Genomic DNA, 20,319 nt, shown 5'->3' on the forward strand with positions numbered 1-20,319 from the left:
AAGCATGCATGGAAATACGGAAAAACTTCTATCAGGTCATGGAGGGACAAAATTAGAAGACCTAGAACTACAGGAATATTGATATTTACAATATAAAAACAAAGGCAGGAAGAGGACAGGAAAGGAAAAGTACAAGAAGGAAAAGAGGAGGGAGGAGAGATAGGAGGAGAGGGGAAGGGGGAGGTTGCAAAAGTAGAAGAGGGTAAAGAGAGGGAGAGGAGAGAGAAGGAAGAGAGAGAGAGGAAGGAGAGGAGAGAGAAGATTGGGAGAGGGAGAAGATGGAGAAAAGAGGGAGAAGGAAGAGAGGGAAAGGGAGTAGAGGGGGAGGGTGAAGGGAGAGGAAAAACATAGAGGAAGAAGAAAGGAAAGAGAGAAAAGGAGAAGAGAGGGAGATGAAAGGGAGAAAGAAGAGAAGGGAGAGAGAGCAAAGGAAGAGGGGATGGGAAAGAGAGAGAGAGAGAGAGAGAGAGAGAGAGAGAGAGAGAGAGAGAGAGAGAGAGAGAGAGAGAGAGAGAGAGAGGAGAGGGAAAAGTGGGAAAGAAAAAGAAAGTGCTGCTTCCTTAAGCCCTAAGGCTCTGTGTGACCTTTCTAGGCAGTAAAAACCGGTAATTCCTTCTCCCCCTGAGGGGCAACATGGTTTAGTGGAAAAGGCACTGGTCTAGGCATGATAGGAGAACTGGTTTCTGGTCCCAGTGCTGCCATTTATGACTATGTCTGACTGAGTTGTATGACTATGAGCAACTGTGCTTTCTCTTCTCTCAGCCTCAGTTTTCTCATCTGTAAAATTAAACTAGATGATCTCTCAAGTCTCTTCCAGTTTTCAATCTCTGATGGTATCAGCCTTTGACAGAGTAAAGCATTTCTTACTTTGGGGTGGAAAAAATTTCTCCACTAATATGGAGAAATCTAGAGGCCCGGGGAACCTAGTGGGTTAAAGCAAAAACAAACAAACCAGGTAGCTTTCTGTAAAGAAAATCAGCCCCTGCTGCTCTGGGGACTAAGACCTCTAGAGACTGTCCCCCCTTTTTGTTCTTTTGCAGAGCATGACTTTCCCTTTTACCTAGATTGCAATGGGGGCTGTCGCCCACTGTCCGAGGATAAAATGCCTATTTCCCCAATTCTAACGGCCATACCTGAGATCCACTTCCACCTGCGCTGCTGCACTCACAGCCCGGGGCCCTCCAGATAACAATGCAGTCAGTCTCCTACTGCCTCCAATCCTTTGTCTTGCTTCTGCACATTCCTGATTCTCCCTCTGGATTCTCCAGCCTCATTGAAGATATTTCTTTTTACTCTTTAGTTCAGTACAGCAGGTTTTTTGAAAGGTCTTCGCTAACAATTAAAGGTAAGAAGGTAAAATAAAACAACTCACAGAGCATAGGATTGATGAGGTGCAGGGTGTGGAAAGCTAAAGTGAAGATATTAAGACAACCAGGAAAGGAGTTTCCTAGGCTAACTAGCCCTGTTCCTATCTACCTGGTCCTGGGCTTAGCCCAGCCACAAGGCAAGCCGTCATGCTGCCTTCAGACAAAGCCCCTCTGTCCTCTCCTTGGCCTTGCTTCAATCCAACTCATGATTCCCTTGCTGTCCTTCACAAGCAACAAGAATGGGTAATCTAATGATTGATTATTATGGAAATAATTCATTCAGAGCAGGCTAGTTCATTTTCTCCTTACCTGCCCTTTGTCATGAACCTAAGCAATAGACTCTAGCCATGTGAAGAGACACATTTATTCCTATAATCCCCATAGAAGATTCATCCAGAATAATGGGAGGAAAAAAGCCCATGACTGAGGGAGGGAGAATCTTCTCCCCTTCCAGAATCTCTTCCCTTGGTCTAGCCTCTTGGCTAATTCTCCCTTGCAAGTCTTCATTTGAGACTTTCCACTCATCTAGGAAGCTCTGGCCTCTCCAGCTATACTACCCATCCTCAAGGCCTAGTTTGAATCCCACCTACCCCATGAAGTTTTCCCTGATTACTCCTGCCTTCACTTACCTAGACATCAGTGATGGTGAGATGTCTAAACCTTCCTGATGACATCCCTTTCTCTTCCTTCATCCTTGGCATTTGTTTCTCATCTCTCTTTCTCTCATCACATTTTGGGGATCTGTGTGGCAGCCCCCCTGGAATCAGATGCATTGGTGACCACATGGCCCACATAGACTACTTTTCCCCCCTAGACACACACACTGTCTCCCACGCTCACAGGTGGGTTTGCAGGAGGCTTGTACACATCTCATTAGGTCTGGGGGAGATTGCTGAAGACGGGGTCAACCCACCTGAAAACTGTTCTCCCTGGGCCCAAATGAAACAGATGGGCCTTGATGGTGTTTGCAGAGAAATTAATCAGCCCAGGCTGGCAGCAGTGCCAGCCGCTCCCTGGGCCAGATCCATCCTAATGAATCCCGCACTCCCCGCCTTAATAGCTCCTGACAAGACTAATTTACTCATGTAAGTAAGTGATTAGAGCAAGCATTATCACCTTAATTGTTGCTTAAGACGTTTTGGGGGGTGTTCTGCCTGGGAGGTTTCAGGGCCATTTGCACCAGGATAGGTGAACTGGGCAGTAAAAGTAAGGGTCAAGAACCCTCAAAGAGGCAAAGGTGTCCCTCCCACCATGGTCTTGTTGGTCCTATATCTATGACATCCATCCCCTACCACCATAGCTCAGGCCCTCATCTCCTCTTGCTTGAACTATTTTTAAAAACCTCCCAATTATCTCCTTCTCTCTGGTCTCTCTTCAATCCAACCCCACCCCCCTCCCCAAATGACAGAGTGATGTTTCTAAATCACAAGTCTGACCGTGCTACTCTCCAGCTCCAGGAGCTTCCTTGAATCCCTACTGTCTCTCAAACAGAAGTTCCTCTTTAGCATGTAATGCTCCTCCAGGCTGATTTCACACTGCTACCCCTCAGGCACCAGGCATTCCAAACAAACTGGCCCACTGACTGGTCCTCATGCAAGCAGCATTCCTGTTCTGTCCCTTTCTGTAGGCTACCCCCAATGGCTGGAAGTTCTCCCTCCCCATCTCTGCTTCTCAGGAGTCATGACTTCCTAAGGTTTAGCTCAAGGGCTACCAAGAGATCCCTTCTCTTGGAACAGAAGGAGACCTTGCCGTATTCCCTCAGTGGTTAATGTGTCCTCAAAATTTTTGCGGTTTTTAAAAATGTGTGTATAATACATACACACAATGTCTATGCATATATATTATGTGTGCATATACATGCATTTATGTATGTTTACCTGTGTTATACATACATGCATGTGTGTATATGTATATGCACATATATGTATATAGTATTATTTCTCTGAGGCACTTAGATGCCTCAGCCAATACAGTACTGGACTTGAAGTCAGAAAGATATGAGTTCAAATGCTGCCTTAGTTATTAGCTGTGTGACCCCGGGCAAGTCACCCTCACTCAGCCTCAGTTTCCTTATCTGTAAAATGAGGATAACCATACTTACTTCATAGGGTTATTGTGAGGACCAAATGAGATAGTATATGTAAAGAGATTTGCAGCATTTAAGTGCTATATAAATACTAGCTATCACTACTACCACTACTACAACTACCACCACTACCACTACCACTACTACTGCTACTGCTAATCAGTTATTAGGTCTAGACATCCTGTTTCCCTCCATTAAGCTGTTTTTAGCATTGTGCCAGGCCTAATGCATAGTAGGTACTTAAGAAGTACTTGTTGACTTGAATTGAATGGTGTCTACTGTCAACCTGTACAAAAATTCAGACCAACTGGGTAAGCAGTAAATAAAGTGAGGCATTTACTTGGGGCTGGGGAATTATAATTTGGGACAACCACTGCCTTATTCAGACAGGGATGCCCAAGAAGGAGGAGAGAAAGAGGATTTTTGTAGGGCAGAGTTATGGGAAACAGTAGGAGGGAATATACTCTGGATATATAGAACAGCCCAACTATGAGAAAGGAGGGTTGCAGTATCCTTGTGATTATCTCGGTCCAGGAACAGGGATGCTAGAGTATGGAAGTGGGGGAGGGGGGTCTCTTTGGGGGCAGTTAGAGACTACTGGTCAGAGCAGAGATATCCAGGGGTTGACACTACATACAATGGAGCCTCCAAAACGGGAGTGGGGAGAATGGAGTCAGTGTCACCAAGCTGAATGAGATGCTGCTTTGTGATAGGATCATCCCAAGGATGTCAGCTCAGCTGTCCCTGTGACTTTGCTACTCAGATAGTGAAGAAAGGAGAGGGGAATTATTTAATCTTAGGACACTGTATAGGAAGAGAGGGGAACTTCTGGATTGGGTTGGGTTTGTTTTTTGGTTTTTTTGGTACCTTCATCCAAAGTTTTGCATGCAACTTTTAATTTTTCATTAATTTTTGCTAGCATAATGCATATATGTATATCTGTGATTTATATAGTTTGAAAATTTTGTTAATAAAAGGTATAGTTGAGTAGGAAGTGTGGGAAGAGATCTTCCATAGCAACGTTCCAAGTTGTCTTTTTCCTTCACAGACAACAGTGACATGCCTGACCCATTCTTAGTAAGAGATGCACTTTGAATTGTTTCTGGTAGATGGGGAACCAAGCCCTCTCACCCATTTCCTACCTTGTGGGGTACAATCTGGTGACAGGTAATGTTGGGGGAGGATAACTGATCAAAGACCAAACTCATGATGACCATGGTCTCATTAGCCTCATGGGTGAAGAGATAGGATCTGGCAATTTAAAATTTTAAAATGACATTCTCAAGCTTCTGAAAGGACCAGTAGAGGAGACCTCAGTACCACCATCACTTATCTTTCAGAATATTTCATATATTTTATTGTTCTCAGTTTTGTAACTATCCATCAGAACTATGAGTAGTCACAAAACTGAAAACATGAAAATATCCTTACTATTTTCAGAAATGAGAAAAGGCTAGACTACAAAGACTAAAGGTCAGTAAGTCTGACAGAAGTCCCCACCAATAATTCAAAGATATGCTATTTAAGCAAATGGTTTGTGAGTCTTTTGAAAGAAATGTGGCGATTACCTGGAATCAAAATGGGTTCACAAATGAGAAATTATAACAAACTAAACTCATTTCCTTTTCTAAGAGATTTCATAGGTTGGTAGTCCAGGAAAGTATCATAGATTTTGTTAAAGGGTTTCACAAAGTAGCTCATGCTATCCTTGCAGATGCAATGGTGAATACAAATGAGCTGGGTGATAGTTCAATTAGGTGGATTTGCAGTTGACTGAAACTGACTTAAACCATACTACCATTTAGTTCAAGCAAAGGCTGCCTCTGAATGTAATCCCTGCCCTTAAATAAGAGAATTTTGATAGAAAAAAATGCAGCTATACTGAAAATAACACCAATCATACTCTGATCATTGCAGGGTGAGGTGGAGCTGGAAAGGAATGTGGACTAAATTTGTATCAACCCGGCAATTAATAAATGAATATGTCTATCTGAAAGGAGATCTCTGGTGACATGCTACAGTATTCTATCCTTGGCTCTGTCCTATATAACACTTAGGAGTAATTTGGATGAAAACTTAGAGACATGCTCATTAAGTCTGCAAATGACACAAAGCTGGGATGGAGAACTAATATACGAACGTAATAGATGACAGATCCAAGATTCAAAGTGATCTTGACAGATTTGTTGGTTTGGCCAAAACAAACAGTATGAAATTAAATAGGGATAAATTACATCGGAAAAATCATGAAGGAATCCATTTCTAGAATGGAAACAATTACACAAGTATGGAGATGGGGAAACCTGGAAAGATAGAGCTTCATATGAAAAAGATCTGGGGGTTTGAGCTGACCACAACCTTAATATCAGTCTTACAAGTATAATGAAGTTGCTACAAATGGGTTTGCAATTCCTGAAAGCAATAATCTTATTGTACTCTATGATGATCAGAGCACCTTCTCTCTAGTCACTTTTTAAAGAACATATCTTTATTATAAATGCAACATTGAGAGCAGACTTCAATTAATCAACAAACCAATCAAACAAGGGCTAAATCACCAATTAACCCCTCAAACTTGAACCAGTTACATCTTAGTCAGATCTAGAAAAAAACACTCTACAACATCATATTAAACATTTAAACAAAATAAAATCAATCCACAAAAATGTTTGCATTTATTTGCATACTTATAAACTCTTTTACTTCTGGTTTGATTTTTTCTTTGATTTTTACTGTATATAGTTTCAGTCAATTCTGGTCATCAGGTACAGCGGTGGATTACATTCAGAGTAAGGTGAGAAGCATATATACATACATACATATCTACATATATATATATACATGCACGCATATGTGTGTGTATATGTATACTGTTAGGAAGTCTTGAATACAGAATATGGAGAGGTCATAAAAAGGCACCATAGCACAAGGAGATCCTGAGGAATCTAGTAACATTTTGGTATCTCTTCTTTAGAGGAAGAAATTTAATGTATTTTACTGAAAAAAAGCAGCACAGAAGTAATAAATTGGAAGAAGGTGTCTAGTAGAGTGCCCCAGGGATCTGTGCTTGGGCCTAGATAAGAAGTATACTTATCAGATTTGCATATGCCGCAGAATTGGGAGGGATAGATAACACTTTGGATGATGGAATCAAGATGTAAATATATCTAAAAACAACTGGTAGAATCTAAGTTCCTTGAAGACAAGGACTGTTCTGTTTGTATCTTTTTATTCTCAGCAGAGTGCCTTGCACATAGTTAATCCTTAATAAACATTTAATGAACTGAATTTAGTTGACAATCTGGAAGAACCAATGAGGTGAAATTGAATAGGGGTAAATGTAAAGTCTCACACTCGGATTCAAAAAATCAACTTCAACACTGATTTTGTTCAGTTCTGGAAACCATGTCTTAGGGAGGACATTGATGAGCTACTGAGTAACCAGAATGGCAAATGACCTCAAATTAAGAGCTGGAGATGGTTAGTCTAGAGAAAAGGAGCTTGGGAGAGTTGGGGAGGGGTGATAGGTATCTTCATGTAACTGCAGGTCAGTCAGGAGGAAGAGAGATTAATTATTCTGTTTGGTCCTAGAGGAGCAATGGGTGGTCATTTCAGAAGCAGTATAAGGTCTGTAAGGAAAAACTTCCAAACAAATATCCAAAAATGAAATTGACCGTCTCAGGAGGTAATGAGTCCCCTCTACCTAAGGTCTTCAAGCAGAGACTGGATGACCATTTGGAGGCATGTCATAGAGGAGATTCAAACTCAAGAACAGCTTCTAAGGTCCCTGGTAATAATGAGTTTCTGTATGTATGTATGTATGTATGTGTATGTTCAGAATATAATAAAATAGGTATGTTTGTTTAAACATGAATACTACCCCAGTAAGAATCCCTTTAGGTCTCAGTTGGGTCCTCCCTTTCTTTATCATGTCTGACTCTTCGTGACCCCATTTTGGTTTTCTTGGCAAAGATACTGGAATGGTTTGCCATTTCCTTTTCCAGCTCATTTTACAGTTGAGGAAACTGAGGCAGAGTTAAGTGACTGGCCCAGGGTTACAGAGCTAGTAAGTTCTTGAGGCCATATTTGGACTCAGAAAGGGAAGTCTTTCTGACTCCAGGTTGCACCACTGAGAAGCCTTCCTGTCTACTTCTTACAAAATTAACCATGGCTATTGGACTCTCACAAAAGATCAGTGTTATTGGTCCTCTATGTTCTAGTCAAAGAGGACCTCACCAGGATTATGATGACCCCAGTCTATCACGGCCAAAGGTTATATAATATAACCAAAATGTTAATTTCAGCATGCAACCAGGGAAATTGTAAAGCAATATTTCCTAAACTTCACAAATTACTAGAATATCTATTACTAATATGAGGGGATGATGGAAGAGGAGAAGACATCAGGATCACAGGCAGGGAACCAAAGGGGAGGAAAAGCTTTGAGGGAAGGGCTGAGGAACAGGGAGGAAGATGAAGCAAACATTGAGGAAAGACCATGAAAGGTGATAGAATAGGGGTGATGGGGACAGCTTCCCCCAGGTCACAGGCCAACATACCCAAGAAACATTATTAGGGGTCCTGGTCTGAAGGAGAACACAGATTCCAACTTATACTTAAAATAGACTGGGTTTCATGTTCTTACACCTCCTTCAATGCCCAGTGTAGGGATCTGGCATTGGGCAAACTGTTCTGTCTGTTCTGTGGAGATATGCATGCCTCCTGTAGGCCCTGGCGCCAGTGGGCTGGTATCTCCTGTGGAAGCTGGCCAGCAGAGGACACAGTATTTCCTCCTTTCTCTCTAGGTGCGTCTCCATGGCACCTGTCACCATGGCTCTCAAGTAGGACTCAGGTGGGTGACTATCTAAAGAAGCTAAATGAACATCCCATGGGTATGCTCATGGCTTCCATGTCCCTCAAGATCTGCTACTGAAATGCACCCACATCCTCACTCTGGGAGTTAGGGAAGGGGAGGGAACCCAAGCACTCCAAAGGCTGAGAGCTTTTCTTGGCACAGCTGTGATCCCGGCAGAAGGGAAGTCAACAGGATCACCTTCCCCCTGCCCGACCAAGGGAGGCTGCATCCTACAGGACAAAGGTTCACACTCTGGCCTGTGACTTCCTCTAACCTGCCAGGATTATCAGTCTCCTCCCTCTGCCTCACTTGTTGGAGATGACCCGGCAGCTATAAAATAACAGAACAAACACTGGATTTGAATGGAGGAGATATGATTTCAAACCTGGCTCATACCTGAGGCATACTATCTACAGGAACTTGTTTGGTCCTCTGTGGGGAAGGATGAACTCATTAACTGAGCCTTAGTTTTCTTATCTGTAAATAAGGACAATAATCTTTATAGAGTCTGCTTCACCGAATTATTAAGGTCAAATGAGATATCCAATCAAAAGCACTTTGTCAATCCTAGAATACTACATACTCGTTAACAATTAATATTGAAATAAGGGAGGAGTTGGGGTAAGTGTTCTTTATTTTTTTGCAGCATCTTAAGCCCACTTGCCTGTTTCATGGACAGGAACACTGAGGCCTATGTTCAAGGACAAATTACACAGCAGAGTCACAGAATGTCAAAGTTCTAAGCAGCCTTGGGGGGAATCTATTTCAGATCCTCCCTGAATAGGAATCCCTTTTTCATCAACCCTGGCAAGAGATTGCCCAATCTCCATTTGATCCAGATTTCTTAATTGTATAGATAAGAAACCGAGGCACAGAGAGATTATGTGACTGTTCACAAGTTCATATCACTGGTAAAGCTGGGACTGGAATACAAGCCTCACACCCACTCACACCAACACTACATACAAGAGAATGATGTACAAGACCTAAAAAAAAGGGAAAGGGACCAAGACCCCCGGACTACTGTCACCCAACCAGGCAGATTGCTTTTTATAAATCGTTTTGCAAACATTCATTAAAGAAAAGCTCTGGGCAAAAGGTTAGTGATCAAATGAGATGATGTACATAAAATTGCTATACCTTAAAATACTATAGATAGATAGATAGATAGATAGATAGATAGATAGATACGTGTGTGTGTGCATGTGTGTGCGTGCGTGTGTGTGTGTATGGATAGGGAGATGGTACAATGGACAGAGCACCAGGCCTAGAGTCAGGAAGATCTAAGCTCAAATCCAGACTCAGACACTTACTAGCTGTGTGACCCTGGGTAAGTCACTTAAGGGTTGTTTGCCTCAGTTTCCTCATCTGAAAAATGAGCTAGAAAAGGAAAAGGTAAACCATTCCTGTATCTTTCCTAAGAAGACCCCAAGTGTGGTCACAAAAAGCCAGATATGCCTGAACACAACTGAACAACAACATTATACATATATACTGAGGTCTTATCATTATTCAGTCAGAAATAATCCTCACCCCACTTCCTACTCGCAAAAAGAATCCTTTTAGCCTGATTTTCCTCCCAGGTGGCAGTGTGTTTTAGTGGAGTAGACTAAGACACAGATAGACAGATGGACCAGAGAAATCTTGGGTGAGAAAGAAAAAGGACATCTAGCCCAGTCACAGCTGGCGGTGACTCACTGCTAAACGGGACCAGCCAGGTACTTCTCTGCAAATGGCTGAGTTTCTATTACACCTTTCCTCACCCCAGTTACCTTACCTGCCTCCATTTACAAGATTTCAAGAAAAATTTCTCCTAGTTAGAAATAATAAATGGGTAGGATACAGATATGTTGGGGACACCTACATTAAGGGGGTCAAGGCGTTGCCCCCTGATCATTGCTACAGGAGAAGTAATCACAGCAGAAAAGCCACCTTTATTCTGTTCCAGTGGGTGCCACCTGATCAAGACTTGGTATGCAACCCTGCACATTGGATAGCAAAGAAGCATGATACGGTGTAAGGGCTCCGGAATTTCTACCTGCTCCCAAATGCTTTCCAATCATAAGTCCGCGAGACAATAAAGACAGGAGGCATTGTCTCCAGAAGGCCCTATGGGGAGTTCTTAAGAGTACACAAGAAATATTGATAATTGAATTTCAATATAACTGATTTACCTTGTAATTCTATGTATTTTAACTGATGCTTTTAAAAACATTATTCTGGGAAGAGGATCCACCCATAGGCATCCCAATATTGCCAAAGAGGTCTTTGGCAAAAAAAAAAAAAAAAAAAAAAAAAAGCTTAAGAACTCAGCTCTACATAAATTGCAAATGACATGTAGGGGTGACTCTGGTCCTCTCTCCTTCATTAGCACAGGTCTCTTTATCAGCTAGTTAGTTGACGCCTTGGGCCTTGAGAGTTTGACATCTGGGACAGATAAGTTTCAATAAGGAAGACAAAGAGTGGGGGACAGAGACAGGGCAGGCTGGGGACAGAACGGGGTTGTTCGCTTAGGGAGAGTGGGCCTGAGGGAATAAGGAATTAAGACAAACTGCTCATCAGCTTTTTCCAAGGCCAATTCTCCGTTGTCAGCTTGGGATTCTACCCTAATGAAGGAAACGCCGGAATGAGGACATTTTTGTGCAGAGAAGAGATTAGGGGGATCCACGGCAAATGGCTTGCAGTATTTATAGGGCTGACATTTGAAAAGGGGATTAAGCTTATTCTATGTAGCTCCAAAGAGAAGACCTATAGGTCTAAGTTACAAGTAATCAGATCTTAGCTCAATACAAGAAGAAATGTTCTAACCAGGAGAGCTAAGCGACCAGGCCAGTTCTTAAGGTAGCGAGGTGGAGATTGTCAGATAGGTTGTGGATGATCATTTCTTAGTAATGTTAGATATACGCAGGATATACAATATATATTTATAAATATGTATGCATATATGTATATGTACATGTGTATGCACACATACACATGTATGTATGTGTATGTGTGTATGTATATTCCTGTTGAGGATGGTGATGGGACCAGAAAGGCAGCAGCTAGTGATAAGGGTGCTAGTCACAGGAACCAGGAGAAACCTGAGATCAAATGCTGACCCCCCCCAACATTTACTAGTTATATGATTATGAACAAGTCACTTTAGCTTCTCTCAGCCTCAGTTCCTCCATCTGTAAAACAGATATAATAACTATAGTTATTAACTCATAGGGTTGCTGTTTGAATCAAATGAGAGTATGTGGTAAGCTCCTTGCAAACCTATATTAATATGTTATTATCAGGTGATTCCAAAGGACTTATACAAATTTCAGATCCTCTCCATAAGTCCACCCTAGGGCTTTAGTACTTACCCACTGGTGTATCCTCACTGATCAGCAGGTATGTGTCAAAGAAATGGTTGATGAAAAAAGGTAGTCGGTTCACTTGACCTAGGAATCAAAGAAAAAAAAGTGAGTCACCCAAAAGCCTATTGAACATATTCTATAAACTGAGGCAAACTGAGTGCTGAACGGTACATTGAAATGAGAGGCAAGAGATTAGGGAAGCTAACTGAGTAGCATGGGACCATTAAATATTTGTGTTGGCTCTTTATAACTCTTGGATCAATAGATTCATTTGAAAGATGAAGCCCAGAGAGACAAAGGAACTTTCCTAGGCTGATTGCGGTGACAGAGCCAGGACTCAAGCCTAGATCTGCCAGCCTGGGTTTGTCTTTTCTACAATACCACACATAATATCATAAGAAAGCCGACACACCTCACTGAACTGTTATAAGGATGTAATAAGTGATTTGAGCTGCTCAAAAGAAAATGTCAGGTCTTCTGGGGAAGGGGGCAAGGGCAAGGACTATCAAGATGCCAGGAGGAAGGGACTTCCTCTGAAGCCAGTCCACATTGAGGGTCTAAGTTTTCCTGCACTGAATGACTGAGAGGGGACTCACCCACCTGGTCACCAGGCAGAATTCTCACCAATGTGCCATCTCTCCCTTTCCCAAAGAAAAGCAAGTCTCTGCCAGGGATATGAGGGCCATTTTCCTTCCTGTTATTGGCACAAAGGGCCCTGAGGGAGGGGAAGCATTAGAGGCCAGGGAGAAGGCAATTATTGTTTTATCGCATGATTAATATTGTGCATCGCTCCCCATGGCTCACAGCATTCTGCTGTGTCAGCTCGATCCCTGACAGGTAGGGCTTGTTTTTTTCTTTTTCTTTTTTCCTTCCATTCTGACCTATGAGTCCTATTGGCCCTAACCCCTGAATCCCATTATCTAGGCCTCTGAAGGAGTGAGGCACCTCTCCCTACCACCCCAGTAGGCAATTTGACCTCTGTTCCTTTGTTTCTCCTATGGAAAAAGGGAGCACGCCAAGAAGGACCTCACCTGGGGTGGGCAGTGCCAGCTGAGTGGCATTTCAAGAATTCAGATCACAACTGGCCTCCTGGTGGGCACAGTATGCCTCTGCTTAGGGCAGAGATGAGAAAGCCCCCATTCACAAGAGTATGCCCTCACACAAATCGATAAATATATAAAAGCACTGGGATCAAATGAAAAACTAAAGGCAGCCCTGGCCAGTGATGGAGAGGGATAAGAGAGGGAAGGAAGGAGGTGGAGAGAGCAGAAATATTACCAAAAATAGCTCACATAGGAAGCATTTTAAGATTCTCTCAGCCTTATATTTACATATAGTATGTCCCCAAAGTCTGAGTGCAATTGTGTGTAATTAAAAGCTTAAAACTGCAAGACATTTGAGACACCTTGCATATTATATGATTTGATCCTTACAATAGCCCTGTGAAGTAAGAGCTATTATTATCCCCATTTTTCCAAATAAGGAAATGAAATCTCAGAAAGATTAGGTGACTTGCCTAGGGTGACACATTAAGCATCTGAAGAAGCATTTGAACCCAGGTCTTCCTGAGTATAAATCCAGCACTATTCACAAGTTATCTCACAATAGAAGATAGCAGGTGGGGATATAGGGCAGCTACATGGTGCAGTGGATAAAGTGCTCGGCCTGGAGTCAGGAAGACTCAGTTTCAAGTCCAGTCTCAGACACTCACTAGCTGTGTGACCATGGGCAAATCATTTAATCCTGTTTGCCTCAGTTCGCCTCTTGCCTCTTCTGTAAAATGAGCTGGAGAAGGAAATGGCAAGCCACGCCAGTATCACTGCCAAGAAATGACCCCCCAAAGAGTCTGACACAATTGAAAACAACTGAACAACAACTACAAGGTGAGAATATGATAGATGGGGTGGAATGAGTTGGGAGTGGAGCAGGATAAAGAAAGAGACTAACATAGGCTAGGGAAGGAAGGTAGAAACAAGAGAAGGAGCCAAGGCTTGTGGGATAGGGTTGGAAATAAGTATGGACATAGGAGAAGTTGGGCCAAAGAGATTCCAGGCTCAAAGGAACATAGACTTAAATCTGGGAGAAACCTTACAAGCCAACACATCCAACTCCTCCATTTTACAGATAAGGACACTGAGGCAAAGAGTGGTTAAGTAAACTTGTCCAGGATCACAAAGCTAGTGTCGGGGCAGGATTCAAATCCATGTCTTCCTGATTCTAAGTCCACTGCAATATCCACTTATTTATTCAGCACTGTCTCTCCAAGGATGAATGACTGGGATTGGGGATGGGGATGAGCTAAGGGTTTGGGAATAAGGGAAGACAAGGGAAAGGTCTGATCAACAGAGGAGGAGGAGGAAGAGTACACAGAAATGTATCAGATCACACATCTGGGATCACATTGTGGAAAAGAATTAGGTTCATCCTGAGCCTCACCCAGAGCAGCTCAGTGCTAGAGAAGAGAGAGCTTGGTTGCAGTGACAGGGCATGGTTTCCCAGGGCACAGGCCAGTAATAGGAGCAGACCTCTGACCCAGGACCCCAGAAAGAAAAATGGGAGGGGACTGCTTCCCGCTCTGTTTCAGCCCCAAGTCCAAGCTCCATCACCTGCTTTGTTGGGTAGACAAACACAATAATCGTTACTCCTCATGGATACATAGGGGCTCACTCAGCACAGCCTGAGCATGACTGACTTTGGGCAAGTCACGTAACCTCATGGAACCTCAGTTTCCCATCAGTGAAATGTGGAACCCTCCAAAAGATGCTGACTAAATAGAACCCGAGTCCTTTTGTTCTATCCTTGGGTTTTTGTCTCATAGTGACGAGACCTAGATGTGAAGCAGACAGATCAGAGATGTCAGAGAGGAATTCAGAAGTGGGTTTTGTCAGTGGGGGAGGGAGGAAAATTGCCTGCAGCAGCCGCGTTCATTTTTTAATTTTATTTTAAAGGGTCTGCCAATAATCAGGTGCTGAGAGCTCTGCACGGGCGGATGGGCAGCAGTTCTCGGACATCATGTGCCACATACCAAGCAGATATCCGCATCACTGAACTAACTGTCCAAGCCTTCTGCCAGCGCATGTCTTCCCTGGAAGGCTCTGTGGCCTTGAGCATTGAGCACCGATGACTGAGACAAGGAGTAGCGCAGATTGGCCGATGGTGGGAAGGTTCCCCTCATTTAGTCAGGAATGAAGGGGTGACCAGAAATCGGAAGCATCATCTCCAAGAAACACTGGGGTATGTACCAGTAAGATAAGAGTAAGGTGGCATTTTCTCAAAATGAAAGGAGAGTCCATAGAAACCTTTTGACCTGTTAGATAATTCTGCCCAGGATTCTGGCTTCTTGGCGTATACAGCCTGCTAGGGAGAGGGGATTCTACTTTAAGGGGGACTCCAAGTGCAATTTTTAAAGAAGCCAGGGCCAAATATGAAGACAGACATTGAGAGGAGGAGTCAATCGCAGGCCCTCTCTATAAGGAGCATAAAAATACCTGAGAGTATGGGCAGGGTATGCCTCCCAGTCCATCCTCTGTGCACACCTATAAGAAGACATTCCAACCCTGTTGGAGTCAGAAATCATCTTCAGTTAGACAGGAAAAATGAGGCCCCAGGGAGGAAGGGATTAATTGCTGGGCCTTGGGATCTGTGTGGCTATACTATGCATAAGAAATGGTATTAAAAGGTCAGCAAGACTTTGGAAGTCATGACTTCTGAAAGATGGAAGAATTTGAAGAATTGGAGTGATGGGATGGGTTTGGCTGAAAATGTATAGAATAAATTCAGTTCAATTCAATTCAAGGATTTATTAAGTACCTAATGCATGCATGGAACTAGGTTAAGTGTGTAGAGAAAATAATGAAAGAATGAAAATCACTCTCTGATCTCTTCAAAGGGGGACAAGTATAAGTATCTACAATATAATAATGGGAAGGGTGGGACCTTAAAATTTGGGAGAGATTCTGACCCTTGAAGACATATAGGGAGTCTAATAGTGACTGGTGAGATAGGAGGCCATTCAAGGCAGAGGACAACATCTAGAAAGGGATAGAGGAGTGAGCTGGGCTGCATGGTTTGGGGGACAGTCAAAAAGGCCAATTTGGCTAGACCATAGGGTAAGTGAAGGGAAGGAAATATCAAATAAGTCATTGGCTGAGCCAACTCCTTAAGGCCAGTCCCATTACCTAGACAGCTAGGTGTTACAGTGGGTAGAGCACTGGGCTTGGAATCAGAAGGACTCATCTTCAGGAGCTCAAATCTAGCCTCAGATATTTACTGGCTGTGTGATGCTGGGCAAGTGATTTAACCCAGTTTGCCTCATTCTCCTCATCTGTAAAATGAGCTGGGAAAGGAAATTATAAATCACTTTGCCAAGAAAACTCCAAATGGAGTCATGGAGAGTCAGACAAGACTGAAATGACTCAATAACAACATTGCCCAGACAACGTTGATCCAAATAGTCCTTTTCCCAAATCAGTAATTGCTGCAATAATGAGAAAGGGAGGAATAGTGAATGATTTAGTACTTGAAGGCCATAAAAAGGCTATTAGAGATGATAGCCAGAGAGCATTCATTTCTACTGGAAACCAAACAAGGAAGCCTGGCCAGTTTCATGAGATCCAGGTAGACCAGCAGCCTCTATGAGCTGAGACAGAATAACAGACTTCCAAGGTGGGCTGAATAATGTCTTTTTTTCCTTCAAAGGATGGGCTTCTACCAGGCAGAACCCAGAGGCATACCCCTGCTCAGAGGCAGAAGAATGAATGGGATGGCCTTCTCAGATAACTCCTTCATTTACACTCATACTGTGATAGAAGGATACTAGTACCAAGCCAAAAGCCATAGCAAGGAGCTGGCATCATTGTTCCTTGTTTAATTTTAATTTGGCATCTTTGGATCAGCCTCAACACCTTTTGGCATTCGTGGCAAAGTGATTCTCTTAAGGAGCAGGCAGGAGCCCCTGCTCTGAAAATTGGCAGGGTCTTAAGCTATAGAAATGTGAAAGTCTGTCGGTCAATCAACAAGGATTTATTAAACGCCTACCATGTGCTGCCAAGGTGCCATATCAGCACTAGGGATATAGTTACAAGAATGCAATTCCCTTACCCTCAGTCAAAGGATTGAAAGCTGGAGACAATCACCCAATAAGGCACCAGAAAGTTCTCTAGATAACCAGAGCCATCTTGTTACTTAACCCAGATTAATGAGTCAAGCAAGAGTTCATCTCTGTGGGCATTCCTGGGAGGGTCTCTCTAGGAGCGCATACTAATATTATAAAAATCGGACTTAAATCAAGAGATCTACCTGACTCTGGGGCAGCTAGGTAGCACAGTGGATTGGGCCTGGAGTCAGAAAGATGGAGATCAAATCCAGCCTTAGACTTTGTGTGACCTGGGCAAGCCACTTAACCTCTATCTGCCTCAATTTCTTAATCTGTAAAATGATCCAGAGAAATAAACAGCAAATTTCTCCAGTATCTTTGCCAAGAAAACCACAAAGAATCAGACATAACTGAAATGACTGGATAACAACTACCCAACTCCCAGGCTGGTCCTCTTATTTACTAGGCAACACTGCCTTTCTAAAAATACTAGGTGATCCAGAATGTTTTTGTGGCTCTACTCTCCTATCACCCAAAAATGATAGATAAGTTGATCATAATACCTGAAAACCCATTCTGTGAGTTAGGGTCAATGATCACTGTCCTATCAGTGTATCACAGCTCTCCCCTCCTTATTATTAGCATCACTAGGGAAAACTGTGCCCAGAAATCCACATGCAGGCAAATGAAGAAGCACAGTTATTGGGCAAAACTAGAAATCATTATGCCCCTCTCCTCCCCCAGTTCAGGCAGGATCCCTAAGTGACAAAGGGGACATTTGGCTGAGATGTCATCAGACAACTGAACCAATGGACTGCTTCCTCCATGGGACTCTGCCAAAGCTTCAAGTATGCTAGTACATGTGTTCAAGGGCCATCTTGGGCAGAACCTGTCCTGTCTGTTCTGTCAGAAGGTAAGGACAAGATGACTATAAAGATGGCCCAAAGTCTTGGGGAATCTGACTGAAACCATGGAAGTTTAAAAATAAAATTTAAAATATTTTTAAAGGATTCATACCAGTCTGATTTGGGATGAGGTTGGAGGGGCAAGAAAGAAGCATCTGTTACTGCATTTAGGGTGAGCAGGTCCTGAAATAACTTCATTTGGCCCCAATCCTAGGAAAACAGTATGACAAGAGCAATGCCAATGAAAGTATAGGGAGGAGACTGTATTAAGTCCAGTGAAGTGGGTTTTATGAAGCAACTAAAGGGGAACAATGTCAGGAGCCATAAACAGGGTTAGGTGCATAAAGAACAAATCACCAAAGCTTGCCTTTGCTGCTCTAGGTACTGACTGTTCCTGACAATGGGCTGAAGGGAATCCAAGCATCCGGAGAAGTGGAACAATGGGAGCGGGGTAAGGAAATGGGTTCTCTTTGAGGGTTTCAGGCCAAGATCATAGATTCTGGTACAAGAAGTGTCCTCTGGGGCCTTGTAGCCATAGGACCAAAGGCTCAGGGAGCTAGACTTAGAAGGGACCTCTGGCACCATCTGGTTCAACCTCTTCAGTTTAAAGAAGAGGAAATGGAAGCCCTGGAAAGTTACATGACTTGCCCAAGGTCACACAGGACAAGAACAGAACCCAGTTTCCCTAATTCCAGAAGACAATCTGTGCTGCACCCATGACTCCAGGATGCTTCCTTAGGGAGCCATGAAATAAATGGAGTTATTTGTGTCATCCCACCAGGACATGGAACTTTTCTTAACTCTGCCAGGGAATTATGTCAGCAAAAACAGGAGGTAGGTAGAATTGGGGCTCACAGGAGGGAAATAGGCGTTCTGGCAAGAGGCTTACAGAGGAAAAAGTGGTACATTGTGACTTTCCTGACTAAAGATGGAAGATGTACCTTATTGTTCCCAATCTAGGTGGCATAGTGGATAGAATGCCAAACCTGGAGTCAGGAAGATCTAAGTTCAAATTTAGCCTCAGACTAGGCATGTGACCCAGGCAAGTCACTTATTCTCTGCCTGTCTCAATTTCCTCATCTGTAAAATGAGCTGGGGAAGAAAATGACACACCACTCTAGTATCTTTGCCAGGAAAACCCCAAATGGGGTCATAAAAAATCAGACAGGACTGAAATAACTGAACAACAAAATCTTGGGACTTAGCTTTTGTCATGAGTCAATCAGGACTAGGGGCTCTGGAAAGAAATCCTGCCTCTAGACTCAACCGCACTTGATTGCTTCACGTCACTCTGATTGCTTGTCCCCTATTATATACATTTTAAGCTCTGCTCTTGTACTTTTAATTCCATTCTAAATAGGTTCCAAGGAATTTAGAGGTAATAGGCCTTAAAGTGGCATCATGGAAGACAGCTTCCAGAGATGGTCTTGGTACCAAGAGGATCTAGGTTCAAGTCAGATACCCCCTGGCCATGGGATTGTGGGGACAACAGCCATTTGAACTCTCTAAGCACTAGAGTTTACTCATCTGTAAGATGTGGACAACAATAAAAAAGAGGCAGCTTAGTGGTATGTATGGTGCCGAGAGTAGAGTCGGGAAGACCTTGGTTCAATCTAGTCCCAGACCCTTACTAGGTGTGTGACCCAGGGCAAGACCTTTAATCTCCCTCATTTTTAATCAATCAATGAGTACTTATTAAGCACCTACTATGTGCTAACAAATACAAAACGGTCCTTGCTCTCTAGGTGGTCACAGTCCAATGGAAGAAACCAGACACAAACAAGTATGTACCAACAAGCTATAAATAGGATCCATTGGGAGTCATCTCAGAGGGAAGGCACTAAGATTAGGGAGGACTGGGAATGAATTCCTACAGAATGTGGGATTTCAACCAAGGTAGCTAAGAGGAGAAGATGCAGAGGGAGACATTTCCAGATATGAGGGGACAGCTAATGAAAATTCATGGAGTCAGGAGATGGAGCGCCTTGCTTGAGGCCTTCAAGCAGGCCAGTGTGGCTGGATCCCAGATTGTGGAGGGGAGTAAAGTATAAGAGTTCTGGAAAGGAAGGAAAGGGCTAGGTGGTGAAGGGATTTAAAAGCCAAACAGGACTTTGGGTTTGATCTTGGAGGTAATAAAGAACCACTGGAGTTGATTGAATAAAGGATTTTTCTAGTCGGACCCAAACTTTAGGAAAATTGACTTGACAGGAGAGTGTAATACAGACTGGAGAGGGGAGAAACTTCAGGCAGGGAGTTCAAGCAAATGTTACAACAGCCCAGGCATGAGGTGATGAGAGGCTCACATCAGTATTGGCAAAGTCCGAGGAGAGAAGAGGGCATATATGTGAGATGTTGAAGTCAAAATGACAAGAGGACTTGACAATTGATTAGGGAGCAGGGAGAGAGTGGGAAGTTGAAGATGACCCCTAGACTACACGCCTGGTTAACTGAGAGGATGGTAGTGCCTACCATTAGCAGCAGGACAATTAGGAAGAGGGAAAGGTTTGGAGAGGAAAGATAATGAGTTCAGCTTGGGACATGTTGAGTTTAAGATATCTATGGGAAATCCAGTTAGTCTGAGAAGTCCAGTAGGCAACTGGAAGAGCAGGAGATGGGTTAGACCTAGACAAACAGATCTGAGAACTATCTTCAAGGAAATGAGAA

At 43.1% G+C, this 20,319-nt stretch overlaps 1 protein-coding gene across 6 annotated transcripts in view; it reads right to left on the reverse strand.

The window, feature by feature from the left end:
* Nucleotides 1–20,319, reverse strand: part of CDH23 (cadherin related 23) — a 597,280-nt gene that overhangs the window by 525,487 nt on the left and 51,474 nt on the right. For all 6 annotated transcript variants that reach the window (XM_072628247.1, XM_072628248.1, XM_072628249.1 and 3 more), the window contains exon 3: nucleotides 11,662–11,739. In XM_072628247.1, coding sequence (XP_072484348.1) covers nucleotides 11,662–11,739 — 78 coding nt within the window. The remainder of the gene's footprint in view (nucleotides 1–11,661; nucleotides 11,740–20,319) is intronic.

The sequence above is a fragment of the Notamacropus eugenii genome, chromosome 1, assembly GCF_028372415.1.
Source record: "Notamacropus eugenii isolate mMacEug1 chromosome 1, mMacEug1.pri_v2, whole genome shotgun sequence".
In the NCBI taxonomy this organism is placed as follows: Eukaryota; Metazoa; Chordata; class Mammalia; order Diprotodontia; family Macropodidae; genus Notamacropus; species Notamacropus eugenii.